General features: G+C 48.3%; 1 protein-coding gene across 2 annotated transcripts in view; it reads left to right on the top strand.

Annotated features, from left to right (window-relative positions):
* KALRN (kalirin RhoGEF kinase) overlaps positions 1 to 16,614 on the top strand; it is a 694,704-nt gene that overhangs the window by 545,150 nt on the left and 132,940 nt on the right. For both annotated transcript variants that reach the window (XM_068966221.1, XM_068966292.1), the window contains exon 34: positions 13,213 to 13,459. In XM_068966221.1, the coding sequence (XP_068822322.1) occupies positions 13,213 to 13,459 (247 nt within the window). The remainder of the gene's footprint in view (positions 1 to 13,212; positions 13,460 to 16,614) is intronic.

The following is a 16,614-nucleotide window of genomic DNA, read 5'->3' on the forward strand; positions in this document are numbered from 1 at the left end:
TAAGAGTTTTAAAATAAAATGAATGATTTCTCTCTCTAAAGAAAAGGGACTGTTGCATCTACACTCAATAAATCAACCAATCACACCAAATAATAATGACAGTAGTAAAAATCACAAGAATAATAGCCATTAACTGGATATCAAGTGCTTCACATGCATTATCTTTAACCAAAATGGCAACTCTGTTCATTTCAGTACCTCAGTATTTCTGATGAGGAACTTAGACAGACCTTGTATCTTCCATTTCCAAGGTAGAACTTGGATTCACATTCAGACTGCTGAGTTCAAAATCCAGCCTACAAACCACCATGCTGTCCTCCAGGGAAGTCTTGGTCTTACTAGTTCCCCCACCCCCTGCCCCGCCACTCCATTGCCACCACTACCAACAAAACACAGTTTCTGAGTTACAGATGTTGACATATCTTAGCAGGAAAAATCAAAAAGCTAAAAGTTGTGAGAAAAAATGCTGAGACACTGCAACAGTCACAGTCATTGTGGCTGTTACCAAATGCAGAGCCCTGGCAGGCCCACTCTTGCCAAACCCAGAGCCCTGGCAGGCCCATTGTTACCAAACGCAGAGCCCTGGCAGGCCCACTCTTGACAAACGCAGAGCCCTGGCAGGCCCACTCTTGCCAAACACAGAGCCCTGGCAGGCCCACTCTTGCCAAACCCAGAGCCCTGGCAGGCCCACTGTTGAAGCAACGCCATAGAGCAGGAGAAGACTGATGAATCTGAGAAGGCACTCTACAAATTCAGTAACTTAACCAAAAAGGCAAGAGACAGAGTAAATCCTTCTGACTGCTTCAGTATCAAACACGTTGGTCAGGTCACATTAGTCCCAGGAAGCGTATTGTGCAGACGACTGCCAAAGAATGTGGGAGACGTGAGATGCAGGGAATCAAGAGCTGTGGGGAAGGCAGGGTCTGCAGAGGAAGAGGGAGCTTTCAGTGGGACTGTCACAGAGGCAGAAATGACCGGTACCTGTCTGGGAAGAGGCCAAGCAGAGAACATCTCTCGACACGTGGTAGAAGTCGGGGTAAACAAGCGAATGGGGTGATTCCAGGGGCTGTGAAGCTAGGATGAGGCTGGTAGAATCTGAAGGGACAGACACGGTGGAGTTGATGTGTACCTAAAATAACAGATTTATGATGATGCTGGAGCATGGAAGAGTAGATATGAGGAGACACCCACAGAAACTCAGAGGCGGCTGGTGCAGGCCTGGATTAGCGAGGAGCCGTCCAAAAGGCAACAAAGAGGGTCTATGACCTGATGGGGCCAGGTTTCAAATTAGGTATAAGGGAGGGAGGAGAGGGGCACAAATGACTACAGTTTTGTCCAAGGATGTTTTGGAATCTGGCTGGACAGGTCGAGAAATCTGGATCTGGGAGAGAAAGGAGCAGAAAAGGACGGGGAGGGGGACTGGTGTACCTTGTGATGGAAAGGCACACTGGCCTGAGAGCCAAGAAGAGAGGGCCCTGACTCTGATTTTGTGATCACGTCATGTAACTTTCCCTGGTCTGTGCTTTCTTATATCTAAAATTAGGAATTTAATCCAGCAAACATGTATTGAGCACCTACTGTGTGCCAGGCACTATGCAACCGTCTGTCTCATATTTCCCACATGTGCCCTAAGCAGGGTAGGATCCAGTCTCCTTTCTAGCCAAGCACCCCAAGTGTGGCTGTTGCCTTTCGTAAGTCCTAGCTTTTGCTTCCCTCTAGCGGCCACAGTGCGCCATTAGCACTGTTCTTTTTCTCCTCTCTTACTGGAGCCCTGATCTAAATTGAAAGTCAGGAACAGAGAACACGTTAACGTTTCATGGACCAAAGCACATCTTTAAAAAAAAAAAGAAAGGAAAGTTTTTGTTATCCCTGGTGGCTCAGACAATGAAGAATCTGGCTGCAGTGTAGGAGACCTGGGTTCAATCCCTGGGTTGGGAAGATCCCCTGGAGAAGGGAATGGCTACCCACTCCAGTATTCTTGCCTGGAGAACCCCCATGGACAGAGGAACCTGGTGGGCTGCCGTCTATGGAGCTGCAAAGAGTCGGACACAACTGAGCGACTAACATTTTTTTTTGCTCCTCTGTTCATGGAGCACTGACCTGAATTGAAAGTCAGGAGCAGAGAACACATTAACTCCTAATGGACCAAGGCATATCTTTTTTAAAAAAAAGAAAAGTTTTTGTTAATAAAATTTCTGAAAAAATGCAAGTTAAAAAAGTGAAGATGAAACTAGATCACAGATCCCAGACAGGTAGTAGGGAGCAGGTAGTAAGCAGTGTCCAGCAGGGGCATGCTGATACTTGGTCACCAGGCTGGGAGGCAGTGGTGAGGAAGACACAGTGTCAGGATCCAGACATGAGACGTGGTTGGCAGTCAGTCCCAGAGCAAAACCAGCCAACAGCAGCAGATAGAAGCAGAAAGTCCCATTAGGACTCACCCAGTAGTGGGTGAGCCTGGGAAATAGGCAGTGTGGGGTCACAGACCAAGACCCAAACTCACACTGAAAAGGGGAGGGTAGGACCAGCGGTAAGAGGAAATCTAACAGGGATTCCCTGACGGCAAAGACGACAACCTTTAGGGAAGCCGTGATGAGACTCTGGGAACCTTTCTGTTGCTGCTGCTCTCTGTCTTTGCTGGGCCTTTGTTCCAGATCATTCATCTGCAGAGCTGGCATCTGCACAACTGGAGATGGCCCAGTGGTGACAGAGCTGAGTGGGCCGGCATCAGAGAGAGGCAGGTGCTCTCGGGTCCCCCTGGCTTGTGGGTAAGCAGGAGTGAAGTTGTTATCCACTGTCCCGGCCCAGGGAGGGGCCGAAGCTAATAACAGACACAATTCAGAGCAGGCACAATCGTGGCGGCACCGTTAGGTAGTTAGAATAGGGAAAAGGAGTCCAGATGGCCGTGGCTAAAAGACAAGGAGGGGAAAAGCCCGCGAAAGTAGCACAAAGGAAGGTCAAAGAAAGGTCCGAGGACGGAGTGAGGACTCCAGGCAGAACAGCACTCCTGGCTGAGCCCAATTTGCATAGGGCAGGCCCGGTTGGGGGGCGGGGGAGGCGGGGGGAGAAGGCATATAAAAGGAGGAGCCAGGCGCTCTCTCCCTCTCAGTCTCGCCTGCGTTTGCTCTCTCTCTCTGCCGCCCCCACCCCCGCTCCCGCCCCCACCAACCACTGGCGCCCTCCTCCACTCTTCTCTTCTTCAAGGATGGATTCTCCTGCTGTCTTCTAAATAAAATAGAGCTGTAGCACTGATTTGTCTAAGAGCTATGACACGGTTTGTTCAAGACCTGAGAGCTGTGACGTGCCAAGGGCTTTAATGCCCGTCGCTCCAAATCATCGTTGTGATGAGACAAGAACCGAGCAGCATACACTCACGTGACAAGTACCCATGGGGCAGTAGTAAGGGACATTGTTCCTCATCCCTGGACCGGCACCTTGCATTTCCCCTGTGGTACTTGGGTGTTCGTATGATGTGTGTTCCCCAGCAGCTAGTAAGCCTGCTGAGGGCAGGTCATCACAACCGTCTGCCTCGCTGCTCTGTGCCCTGTGCCCAGCTCAGTGGCTGGCTGCAGAGTAAGCGAATGAGTGTGGATGAGATAACTGCACTCCTAAGACTCGGAGTCCTGCCTTTGTGATTTGCTCTCTGTGACCCTGAGCCTGTCATTCCCGCTCGTTACGCCTCAGTTTCCTCATCTGTAAAATCAGGGATCCGTGAGAGTCAGATAATGTCTGTGCAAGAGTTTTGTACTCCATAAAGGGCCATTCAGATGTGAATTATCATCTTATTCAGCCCCGAAATGAGAAATTAACAGGATGTTTCCTGGCATCTCTTTTGGCCTATGTCACTATGGGTGTTTGCTTTCTGAGTCAAAGCATTGAGAATGTACTTCTGAATGTGAATTTGTAATTCACCCCCCACCCGCCAGCTTGCCAGCAGCTGGCCGGCTGTCTCTTACATTCTCAGCAAGGGCTGAGACAAGCCCCTCTGTCACGGGGTCAACAGGTCACCCCTCATTTAATGAAGATAAAAAGAAAATTCTCTGAGTTGGAAGTCTCAGAGCCCCAAGTAGAGAAAGGGCAGGTGCAGGCTTGAGAAGACTCTGCAGTTCAGATTGGGGTTTGCAGTAGATTCTGCTTAATAGGCATCAACAGTTTGACTTAACAAGAGACTCTTGAACCACGTGGAAGTATAGCGGTCACTCCTGGGAAGTTAGTGTGTGCCTTGGTCTGTGCTGGAAGACTCCATCTAAGGAAACAGGTTCAGTCCTAATGGGGACCACCCTATTAGGAGGGACAGTAACATAGTGAAGTTTATCCAGAAGCATATGAAGAAAATATCAGAGACTACATGTTCTGGAGCCATTAGAAGGAATGTTTTAAAAAAGGAAGAATTAAATCCTCTGTACTCCCCTGGAACGCAGACTGAGAACCATGAATGAAAATTAAAAACACGGAAAATGTTCTTAAAAACCACAGCTCTTCACCAGCAGGGAACAGTTTCATAAAGCAGACAGCAGATATCTCTTAAAGAATCCAGCCTTGAGTAGGAGGCCAGGGAGAAACCCACGAAGACACCTGGCTCCTGTGATCTGTCATCCCAGCTGCCTCTCCCAGCTCTGCAGCCTCTGCAGCATGGATCTGGAAGCCCTCCTCCCACACTGGCTTCACTCCATACATCGAGGCATTCGGTGGGAAAGTGGAGTTAGAGCCTTGTGTTATTCTTTTAGAGCAATGACGTCATTAATCTAGCAAAGTTTGGTGAAAAGTGTATTGAGCCTAAATTTGAAAACCCGAGTCTGGTCTTGGCCCAACTACCAACTAGGTTGAGAGCCTCACTTTTTCCCTGTGTGAGTTAAAAGGGTTGGATAGGACTTCCCTTGTAGTCCAGTGGTTAGGAATCCACCTGCCAGTGCAGGGGACATAGCTGTGATCCCAGGTCCAGGAAGATCCCACATGTCACGGGGCAGCTAGGCCTGTGTGCTGCAGCTGCCGAAGCCTGCACACCCTAGGGCCTTGCTCTGCAGCAAGAAAACAGCACTGCAATGAGGACCCTGCACACCTCATCTAGAGAGACCAGCCCCTGCTCTCCACAGCTAGAGAAGACCCACGCAGAGCAACCAGAGCCAGCAGTCATGAGTCAATTAATTATTTATGTATCTAAAAGAAAAGAAGGTTGAATAATATCTGACTTAACTCATTTGCTTACTTACTAACGTATCCTTTCAAGCAACAAATGTTTATTTAGTATCTACTGTCTTCCAAACACTATTTTCCTTGGTTAAGTTCCTTTCGTTCTTGGGGAGTTATTTTTCTCATCTGTAAAATGCAAGGATTGGATCAGATGAGCCCCCAGATTCCTTTCACCTCCAACAGGCCATAAATCCACCCAACAGTTCCAGCATCATCTCAGTCCACATTTCATTGTTTTAACTAAAAGTTTATCGCATAAGACTCTGATGAATGCTTTGCTAAAATCAGAAACCATTTTGTGGGTTCAGACAGTTAATTTTTTTAATAAAGGGAATGAAGGAATTAATTTTATTTTCTATGTGTCAAAGGCATATCACATTAAGAGAAACAAAGAAAGTAAAGAGAAATTAAGGAAAATTGGGAAAAACAAATGGTAATCATAATACTCACTGAATGCTTGTTGAGGCAAACTTTTTAGTCTTTAAAGTCTGAATATGTTTTTAGTGTACACTCATCTTAATGATGGTTTGGGCATAGAATTCTAGATTGGACGTCATTCTCCCTCAGAATTTTAAAGAAATTGTTCCATTTTCTTTTATGTTCAGTGTTGTTAAAATCTGCTATCATTATGATTCTTGATTTTTGGAGTTTTACCTGACTTTTTCTCCTCTCTGAAAGCTTTTAGGATGCCCTTTTACTGATATGTGCCAGTGCTGTGCTTTAAAGTAGGTCTTTTAAAAAACACAAAAAACAAAAAACTAATTACATCAGGCACTTAGAACACTGTATCAATTTGGCAATTCATGCCCTCAGTCCTGGGAATTTTTCTTTGCAATTTATTCCTTTCTACTTTATCTACAACTTGTTGGATTGCTTCTTTAATTGTCTTATTTTTCTCTTATTTTCCTCTGCTGGTGTTCTTATTCTACTTTTTGGAAAATTTGAATATATCTCCAACCCAGATGGCTTCCCTGGTGGCCAGCTGGTAAAGAATCTGCCTGCAATGTGGAGACCAACCCATATACGAAATGTCCCTTTTCAACCATGATTTTAGTTTCTAAGGGCGCTTTCTCATCCTGTAACTTTCCTCCTTTCTGTAGCAGCCTGTTCTTTTTTCATGGATAAAATATCCTCTTATCTCTCTGAGGACATTATAGTGCTGTTGAAGTTCGTCCTGCCTGCATTTTGTTCCCTCTGACTTCCTGGTCCTCTGTGTTTGCCTGGTTTGGTCTCTGTCAGGGAGACTTTTCTGAAAAGTCTGGTAATTCTTAGCTGAATCCTGCGGCACCAAGAAAGCTAACCACATATTCTGTGTAAAAGGAAGGCGCTTATTGACTGGAAGGATTCCCTGTTGGTGGTCTGGCAGGGTACCACGGCTTTGTGGGGAGGGGTTCCCAGCTGTCAGTTTCTGTACACCTTTCTGGTTTCCCCAATGAAAGAGCCTCAAGTGTTTGTATTTGATTGCCAGGATTCTGGGAGCCAAGAGGGACAAGGATGTGGTCATCTCCTTACTCTGTGTGTAGATATTCAGTGAATTTCCATTTTTCAGGAAAGTGTGCATTGGGTAGAGGGGGAACTAGGGATCTGTTTCCTTTACAGACTTTCAGCCCATCTTACCTCTTCAGCCCCACCTGAACTCCTGCCCTCCTTGTTGCCTGGTGCTTCCAGTTCCTGAGGCTTTCTGAGGATCAAGCAGGGCTAATTGAGGGAACTGGTGTGCTGACTTGGGAAACCTTTAAAGGTGTCCACATCACCTTCCCTAGACAGCAAGGGCCAGCTCTTCTAGTCGGCTGGGTTTAGGACAAGACTCCATTAAGATGTTTAAAAAGGAAAAAAAAAAATAAAAGTTTTCATTTGCAGATTAATTCATGGCATAATCATTATATAATCATTTACATGCCTATATATTGATACATCTGGCACAGTCTATTCCCAGATAAATGCACCATCAAATTGATTTCTCTTTTCCATTTTTCTCTATTCCTAACTTTCTCTTCAAATTTAAATAATAATAAATTAATACCTCTGGCATTCATTTTTAAACACTCAGCTAATTCTGCTCAAGGCACTAAGTGCTTTAAAAATATTTAAAAGTATTAGCTTATTTAATACTTACAAGTGTTATCTCAGTTAATCTTATAACAACCTACAAAGTAGGTACTGTGACATATCCCCATTCTACAGATGAGCAAACCGAGACCACGATGTTAAATATCTTGTCCCTGGTCACACAACTGATAAAGGGCTCCAGAGTCCCTGCCTCACCACTAGTCTGTGCTGCCTGGGGAGAATCTGATTAGCAGAGCACACAGAAGCTGAGGCTCTGAAATAACAACAGAAGGGAGGGGTATTGTCCTCCACTTCTGAATATTACTGGAAACCCCACAGGGAATATTCATGTTCTTTTTCTGTAACTTGGGGAAGCTCACAGAGGTGATCTAGTGCACACTGTTTATACAAGAAGGAGGTTCCATTACTCTCCAAATAGTAACCGAGCAAAAACGACCTACATGGAAGCAGTGGTTTCTGGTGAATATGCGCAAGAGCCGGGGGGGTTATGAAGTCTTCCCCAGTGTGGAGTAGCATGTACTGTCACCGAGGAGCGGGGGGAAGGTGAGGTGCTCCTTCTGCCCTCTAGGAAGCATCACAGAGGGTGGGGGGTGAAGCCCACCCAGAGACTGGGCAACAAGGGAACAGGCTCCACCAAGAAAGCCTGGACCTGGAAAAGGAGAGCGACTGGGAGAGGAAGCGAAAGAATCAGCTGATGACTCAGGGGCAATGGGAGCAGACACAGACGGTAATTAGCATCAGAGGGGTTTAACAGGCCTCACCAAAGACTCACACCCAGGCCAGACGGGGGCACACTGCTAAGTAGGGGGGGGTCACTGTGAAGTGAGAAAGATAGGAGATTACAGAAACGGGGGTGCAAGGTCAGAGAAGACTCCATCACACCCAGCTTCATGCTGAGACTGTGCTATCAGGGCAAGACTCATGACATTTTTTCTAGCAGGAATAAGTCTGGTCTTAGAATCTGGAGTAGGATTGAACTGATAGTTTGAAAGTTATACAACCATTTCAGATAGTTTAAAAATATGCAGTAAAACTTCAATGCAGCCTCAAAATTTTGGACAGGACATGACAGTCCTTCATGGTGCCCATCAAATCACCTGCGACCTCTGTGATATGAGAGACAGGTCTAAGGACACCCATCAAATAGGAATGTTGTTCATAGAGGGAATAAGCAACAGGCTGGTAGAAGAGACTCAAACATACATCATGAACGAAAAACAAGCTACTGTCGGGGAAGTGATGGTCATCTTAGAGAAATCAGGGACTCTGCTAAGAGAGAAAAAAGTCAAGTTTTTACATTTTGATCAGTAAAACGGGTCTAGAACACAAGGCCTGCTTTACCCTTGGGAACTAGTTAAAGAAAGAACCTGATCATAGCTTTATTTTCTTTGATGATAAGCATAGCTCAGCTCAATGGGGAGGAGGACATCTGAAGTGCTGAGAAAGTCAGTGAGCTGCCTGATGGCAGATCTCCATGGGGCAACTTCAGAGTGAAGCTGCAGGTGTAAGAGGGTGAGGCCCAGATAAGTGTTCATGGACAGACAGCTGGCAGTGGGAGAGAACAGGTAGTTAAAGGAGGCAAAGAGGGCCCGGGAGGCTGAAGAAATTATTAAAGTAATCCAAGTCTAGAGCCATGAAATGGGAGGATGGGGCAAGGGGAGAGATAGACGCATCAGAGATGTAAGAATGAGAGCTGCTTAGGTGGAAGGCTTGCGTGCTCAGGAAGGAGAAGTTGTTCAAGGAACTGATCATTAAAAGCAAAGTCATCTTTAAAATGAGTCGATTCTGGGAGATGCAGATACTGAGGAAGAGAGAGAGTGTCTGGACAGCTGCCTTGGCTGTGAATGGCCCTCCTTGGGGAGGAGTCAAGAGGCCAAAAGACAAGCCCAGAGTGGAGGCAAGGAGGGTAAATGGGCAGTGGTTTTCCAGCTCCGTGCATGTCTCCATGGCTAGTCAGTCAAGCAGGGGAACAGCTGAAAGACAGGCTGTATGTGGCAGCTTTGTGTTGGGAAAGCACAAAGGGGTCATCTCTGACAATGAAGCCAGATGGGAAAAATAATCCACAAGCCTAAAAGGAAAGTTAGAAAACAAACATGCTGAGAAATATAAAATAAAAATCTAAAGACTTGCAAAGGAAGACCTTAAAAAGTTCTTAATTGCCTGTGAAGAAACTAGTTAAGTGAAAACAGGAATTGTTCTTTGCAGCATTTTCTGTAACAGGTTGTTAGATAAAGCTGTGTAAGTTCCTAGGACTGGAGATTTAGCTCAGGCAGAGAGGTGGGAACTTCCCAAATGTGCCACTCACTGCAAAGGCAATAAGAAACCATGAGGATGGGGACACAGCCACTGGTCCTTGGGAAATGGGAGGAGGAGGAAGAGAAAATAATGGTCATGGGACTCTGTGAATCAGGAGACACCAGAACTGGTTGGAAAGAAATATATACACGTGAACTTTTCTATGGAGCTGATAATTTAGTATTTGTGAGGGATTTGGGCTTATTGGTTAGTGAGCCCTCTGTATAGGGGCTTTCCCAGGTGGCTCAGAGGTTAAGAATGTGCCTGCAGTATAGGAGATAGAGGAGTCAGGGGTTCGATCCCTAGGTTGGGAAGACCCCCTGGAGGAAGGCATGGCCACCCTCTCCAGTATTCTTGCCTGGGAAATCCCACAGACAGAGGAGCCTGGAGGGCTAAAGCTCATAGGATTGCAAAGACTCAGACATGATTGAAGTGAAATGTTCAGATGGTGGTGAGAAGCATCGCAGTCCAGAAAGCGTAAGGCACAAAGCCTGAATGAATTACTTTAAGAATTGCAAGGAAGCACCTTAAATGTGCAAAGCTTCCTCAGAGATCTCTTGGTCCCTCTGCCCTTGACCCTCCCCATATCAACAGGGGCTCTTAGAACTTTTCAGTACTAATTCCACTGTGGGTTTTCTGAAGCATTGTTTCTCAGTTGTGAACCCCAAATCTGTACACCCTAAAATTTCCCCGTGGCTCAAGGGGTTGTTTTGGGGGCAGCCATGGCTCACCACTGCCTCATCCGTTTCTCCTAATTCCCTCCATTGCCACTCTTTGGAATTCCCTTGTTGCCATGGGGATGGGGACCCCGTGTAGTAATGTCTTTGACTAAGCCATTGAGGTGAGAGGAGCCAGGTCATCAACCCTGTGTTTGACTCCAGTGCGTTTGGCTGGACCTAGAGCATGAGCGATACAGAAAGGCCTTTCCCTCGTCTTCCCCGCCCTCATTTCTGGACTGTCAGCCTGCAGGAGGCAAACAGCACCACCTCGTGGTGTTTCCAGGCTTCTCTACCAGAACTGGGTTTTGAATTGTAGAAGCGCACAGCGTGGCTCCAAGCTCTTACCCAACCCTGGTCCTCTCGCTGCTGGTGGGTGGGTCTGGCTGTAACTTGCCCTCAGGGGCAATGGGCCTTATGTCTGGTGCCCTACCGAGCTGTTTGCAGCCAGAGCTTCAGGCCCCCTCTGCGTTCCCTCAACAGTCCTCAGAGGGCGGCACCCAGCCCTAAAAAGGTTGCAGGTTACATCTCAGGCCCTGTGCACCCTTCGCCCCAGGAAAGAACCTGAGTTCCTGAGGGTGGCACAGAGGAGAACGCCACAGGGGCATAGAAACTCAATGACAGAACTTCTTGGAGTTAAGGAAATGTCGTGGTCACCTAGCCCAGAATCCTACAAATGGTCCATTAGTAGAAAGTGTAGTCGACCTAGTGGGATGCCACCAGCAACTGAGAGGGGAAAAAATTAAATAGAATATCAGAATAGAATTTGTGTTTCAGTGATACATTTATTCATATGTAGTACAAACTGGTCAAGAATTTCAATCCAAAAACTTAAGAGGCCTGATGTAGGGCAGGCACTCTAAGAGACCCAGGAGCTCAGGCCACTGGCGTCTTCTCCCTATGTGCCTCCGACCCTCTGCAGCCACAGACACGCCTGAAAATGTGTGACTTGCCCGGTGGCATGTGGTTTAAGGAGCAAGGGATTTGTAGTCGAGGTCTGGGTTCAAGCCCAGCTGGGTGAGTATGGGAAGCCACCTAGCAGTGTTTCTCAAATAGTAGACCAGGGAATCCCCTTTCCAGAATCCTGAGTTTCAGGAGGAGGCCTGGAGGTTCCTGGTTAAAAATATGCATTTCTGGGCTCTAATCCAAGTGCAAGGGAGGGAACAGCTAGGGCATCTGCATTTCCAATAACCTCCCTACGTGACTTCCATGCACACTCACTGTTCCAACCACTGATCTTGACATTTCTGAGCTTAAATTTCTTGATGTAAGAAATGACTGTGGAGTGGATAATGTATGTGAAAGTACCTTACACGCTGTAAGAGCACTCTTCAGACTTGAGGTATTTCCATTCCACATCCTCCTCTAAATGACACTTCGGAGAAGATAACACCAGCTGAGTGGGTAGTGGGGTCTGTGTACTTAATGGGACCAGGAGAGTCACATGGGAAAAATGAACCAAAACCATGTTTCTTTCTTCTCGTCTCTTTCCACCTCCCACCTTTTGTCCTACACTTTCTCTTCTTGACCTAACCCTGATGGCAGAACCATGCCGATCCATGGAAATGTGTTTAGAGTGGACTCCGTGCTTTGTGACTGGTAATGATGCATATTGCAGCTATGAGTCTGATATGTCATGTTAACCTTTTCGAGCCCACTGTAACATTCAAGTTCCTTTAATAGAAAATTCTCACAGTCCTGAATGCTGAGCTTTTGACGCTGGGGAGACTGCTGATTCCCTACTCACTGTGCTTACCTATGCCGTGGTTACCGTTCAGCAGAAGCCTCTCTGGATGTGTGTAAAATTCATAGCTACCGCTGCTGGTACTGACAGTGCAGGCCCTGGAGGCTTAAATCAAAGATGTGCAGACTGAAGGTGAGCTCCCTGGAGATAATAGGGAGCTTCCCCCTGAATCTTAGAGAACAGGCTGCTGAGCTGGGCCCCTGGGTCTCCTGTTCCTTCCCTTCGCCCCTTTCTTACCCTACCCCTAAGTGCAGCAGCTCTTCCCAGAGGTAGGCTGTGTGCTGAGTTCCAGAAGACAAATGAATACCGAATGGTTTCTCTCGGTGAGAGTGATAAGTCTCAGTGTTCAACTAGTAGAGGGTGTTCCTGTCGCAGGGTCTCTCTCCCCAGTTTTATTGATTCTGCCCCAGGAATGGTGGCAGGCCTAGAAGGAAGAAGGCTGGAGCACTAAGGCTGGTTCCTAAGGAAGATGCGCCCGTTCTTCTCTGCCCATCTTCCCCCTGCTTCCCAGGGGCTGAGCAAGCAGATGATTCTAGTCTCCTTCCAGGTGAACAGTCTTCTGTGTCTGCCATTGAGTTGAGGGTCTGTTCTCTTTTATATCTCTAGTGCCTACATTTTATGCTAATGGCTGCAGCATGGGGTGGGGATGAGGAAGGTGGCAGGAATGAGAAGGAAGGGAGGTCATCTCCATTATTCCCAAAGTCAGTTAGAATCAAGTGAGAGTGAGTGAGTTAAAAATGATGCCAGAAGAGTGTGAGGACCAGGAGTGCAGCCAGGCGTGGGGCAGAGGAGCCCTTGGAAGAAGAAAATGGACACACTTGGGCCGGGGTTGGACGGCACCGTTGGCTGGAAGCTCATAAAGGAATGATGAAAAGAACTAACTCCCACGCTACAGGAAGGAATTAGGAGCAAAGCCCGGTTCTGGGTAGGCTCCAGACTGTCACTCCAGCTAGAGTGAACGACAGTAATTGAATAACACTGTGTTAATTTCTTATTTTCTGTTTTCTTTTTCCTGATTTCCTTTCCTCTTCCCGACTCCCTTCCCATCTTCTCCCTTTCCTCCACCCTGAATCCCATCCTTGCTATTTCCCTTCCCCCTCTCCTCTGTTCTCATGCATCCTTTGTCCCCTTCCCCACCCACCCACCTATCCTTCGCCCATGCCCTCGTGTTTTACTCCACCCCCACCTCACCCCCAAAAGCTCTCTGGCGGCTGTGAGTTGACCGTGGTGCTCCAGGACTTCAACGCAGGCCACAGCAGCGAGCTGAGCATCCAGGTGGGACAGACGGTGGAGCTGCTAGAGCGGCCGAGCGAGCGGCCAGGCTGGTGTCTGGTCCGAACCACGGAGCGGAGCCCCCCCCAGGAGGGCCTGGTCCCCAGCAGCACCCTGTGCATCTCCCACTCCCGAAGCAGCGTGGAGATGGACTGCTTCTTCCCCCTGGTGAAAGGTAGGGAGAAAGGAGGGGGAGGGATGAGGACCAGAGGCCGCTGGAGATGTGGCCCACTTGTTAGAAGCGCATCATGGCACTCGCTTGTCTCAGGAGCCTGTTTTGACCTGTGCGATTTCTCCCAGAGAAGAGAGTGCATTGTGCAGGGAGTGCATTGGGAGCACTTACTAAGATGCAGACGGCGGCCCCGCGCCAGCATTTCTGGCCCAGAAGGTCTGCAGTGGGGTCTGAGAACTTGCATTCCTAAAAGTTCTCAGGAGATGAAGATGCTGCCAGTCCAGCACAACAACCATGTAACTTTGGGAAAGAGTCACTTAATCTTTCTGAATCATTTCATCTTACAAATGAAGGCTGACTTAGATGACCCTTAAGATCCCTGGTAGCACAGTCGGCAAACAATGCTCCTGCAATGCAGGAGACCCACGTTCAATCTCTGGGTTGGGAAGATCCCCTGGAGAAGGAAACGACAACCAGTATTCTTGCCTGGAAGCTCCACTACTTTGGCCACCTGATGTGAAGGGCCGAATCATTGGAAAAGACCTTGATGCTGGGAAAGACTGAGGGCAGGAGGAGAAGGGTACGGCAGGGGATGAGATGGCTGGATGGTATCACCGACTCAGTGGACATGAGTTTGAGCAAACACGGGGAGATGGTGAAGGACAAGGAAGCCTGGCATGCTGCAGTCCATGGGGTCGCAAAGAGTCGGATACGACTGAGCAACTGAACAACAATTCCTGCCTAGAGAATCCCATGGACCCAGGAGCCTGGCAGGCTACAGTCCATGGAGTCGGCAAGAGTCAGACACGACTTTTAGCGACTAAACCACCAGATCTCGTCTAACTCCCCCATTGTATCGCCACACATCCAAAATAGTTATCTTCCGCCCACAGCCCAGTACCTAGATTCCTTCTCCACTAACCCCTCCCCCTCCCCAGCTGCTGTCAGCTCCCTGGGCACCCCCCACCAGGTGCTCATGGTTCACAGAAGCCTGAGCAAACCTGGGGGTAACACCCAGCACAAGCCAGTTGAGTTTGACCTTCCCCTCAGCCCTGCCAGGGTCTGAGACACTCATTTATGTGCCTCTGATGTGCAGATTACTGGAGCCTTGGCTTCTGTTTTGTATAAGCTCTGTATTCTTCCCACTTGCTTGTTTATTCACTGTCTCACACCAGGGAGACTAAGCCCCTGGAAACCGTGATTCTCCAGGCAAGGGGTGTCGCTGGACTGGCAGCATCTTCATCTCCTGAGAACTTTTAGGAATGTAAGTTCTCAGACCCCACTGCAGACCTTCTGGGCCAGAAATGCTGGCGCGGGGCCGCCGTCTGCATCTTAGTAAGTCCCTGGGGACACCGACGCACACTCAAGTACCAGCGCCTCTGACTTCAGAAGTCGAGGCGGTCAGGGCCTGGAAGTCACTCATTTTACACTGAGGACACTGAGGCCCAGAAAACAGCAGAGTTCTCTTAACTCTGAGCTTCTTTTTGTCACTGGTCAGACATCTACCTCAGGGTTTCCGTGCAACCCTGTGCTAGGTATTTATGGAATGGGAGGAGGGAAGGACCTGATTCTGTCGGGAAGCAGGGGTAATGGTCACCACGGAGAGCTGTTGATGCTACTGACTAATGAAATTGTGGTATGTTTTCATTTCTGGAATTCCATCGGGTCCACTTCTAAACCTGATTTCCTCCTCTCGTCCACAAGGTGGCGATAGCAGGCTGCATTATTGGTGCTGCCACTGAACTGAACTGAACTGGTCCTTCCAAGGGCCTGGAGGGGGTAGGGGTGGTTTCCATCTGGAGAATGGCTGCTTAAAGCTAATTCACCTCATTCCACACACAGACACACAGACACACACAGACACACACAGACACACACACACACACACACACCCTGTGCTCCCCTCCCCCGGTGCAGCCGTCACCCGCGTTTCCCTCTTTGCTCTGTATCGGGAAGTTGTGTGGATCAGTGATTGCAGGTGTGGCCCCTCGGTCCTCTGAAGTGGTCACTAGAGAATCTGGTGGTTTTGGGGAAGGGACAAGCAGGGGATCTCAGGTTCTACTTGAAATCTCACCATGGGGGAACCTGGGACAAACAAAGCGGTTAGAATTGTGTGGGTGAAATGAAGTAATATATGCAAAACACTTAGAACAGTGCCTGGCTCTCAATACATGTTAGTTGCCAGGAGAAGTTATAGTTATTATATCACTTCCACAAATTATTCAGCAAAATGACTGAAAACTCCCATCTCCAGAGACAAAGCCAGGACAGCCATTCGGTTGCAGGGAAACTTGACTGGTGACTCATCTCCCAGTGTGGGGTGGCCTATCAGAAAGGACCTGACTTCCGGGGAGGACCTGGGCTTCTTGCCCTAGGCCTGGCTTCCCTGGTTCCTGGCTGGTTGCATCCCCTCCCTGCCCTGGCCCACCAGGGGAGGTGGAGGTGTCCAGAGGGGGCATACAGTTAGTGGAGAGTTAATTGAGAAATGGGAGCTGAGGATGAGGGATGCAAAATAGAGGCAAGAAAGCCAGGAGACTGTCGCAGAACTTTCCAGCTAACTCTGCTGCCATCATGCCTTCTTATGAGCACCACCCGTAGTGCCTATCACCATTTCCTTGGCTCTTCCTGTTGGCAGCCTGCTTGCTCTCTCCCAACATAAGCCAGTTAGGCGGGGCTCCACATGGCAGCCTGTGAGCTCTCACTGGCTTCTCACCCCGAGGATTCAGGATCCACCCCCCTCCTCCAGGTTCCTGACTCCCAGCAGTTAGGTTTAAGTCTTTCTTCTCAGAGCATCCTCACAGCCCTAACAAGGCCTCAGCTGGAAGTATGCACACTCAAGCACACGCCTCATCTTGGAAAAGCCCTTCTGTCTCTCTCTAGGACCTGTCTAGAGTCTCAGCCTCTTAGCAGAAATTCGATAAGCTATTCCTTTTCCCATCCAGCAGGCTGCCTGTGGGCCACCTGGCCTTCTCTCCTCTCCAAGTGACTTGTCTCCAGTGGGCACTCCACCTCCCAAGTTATGCCCAATGGAACTGAGGCTGAAATGATCTTCTGGGGGTTGTGGAATAGGCTAGGGCATCCTCCAGTGTCACCAGAGGTCAGAATTCATTTCTTTGTCAATGCTCGGAAGGCAACTGGTCCTCTTAACCTTTGAGAGA

This window comes from Capricornis sumatraensis, chromosome 1, assembly GCF_032405125.1.
Source record: "Capricornis sumatraensis isolate serow.1 chromosome 1, serow.2, whole genome shotgun sequence".
NCBI classification, from domain to species: domain Eukaryota; kingdom Metazoa; phylum Chordata; class Mammalia; order Artiodactyla; family Bovidae; genus Capricornis; species Capricornis sumatraensis.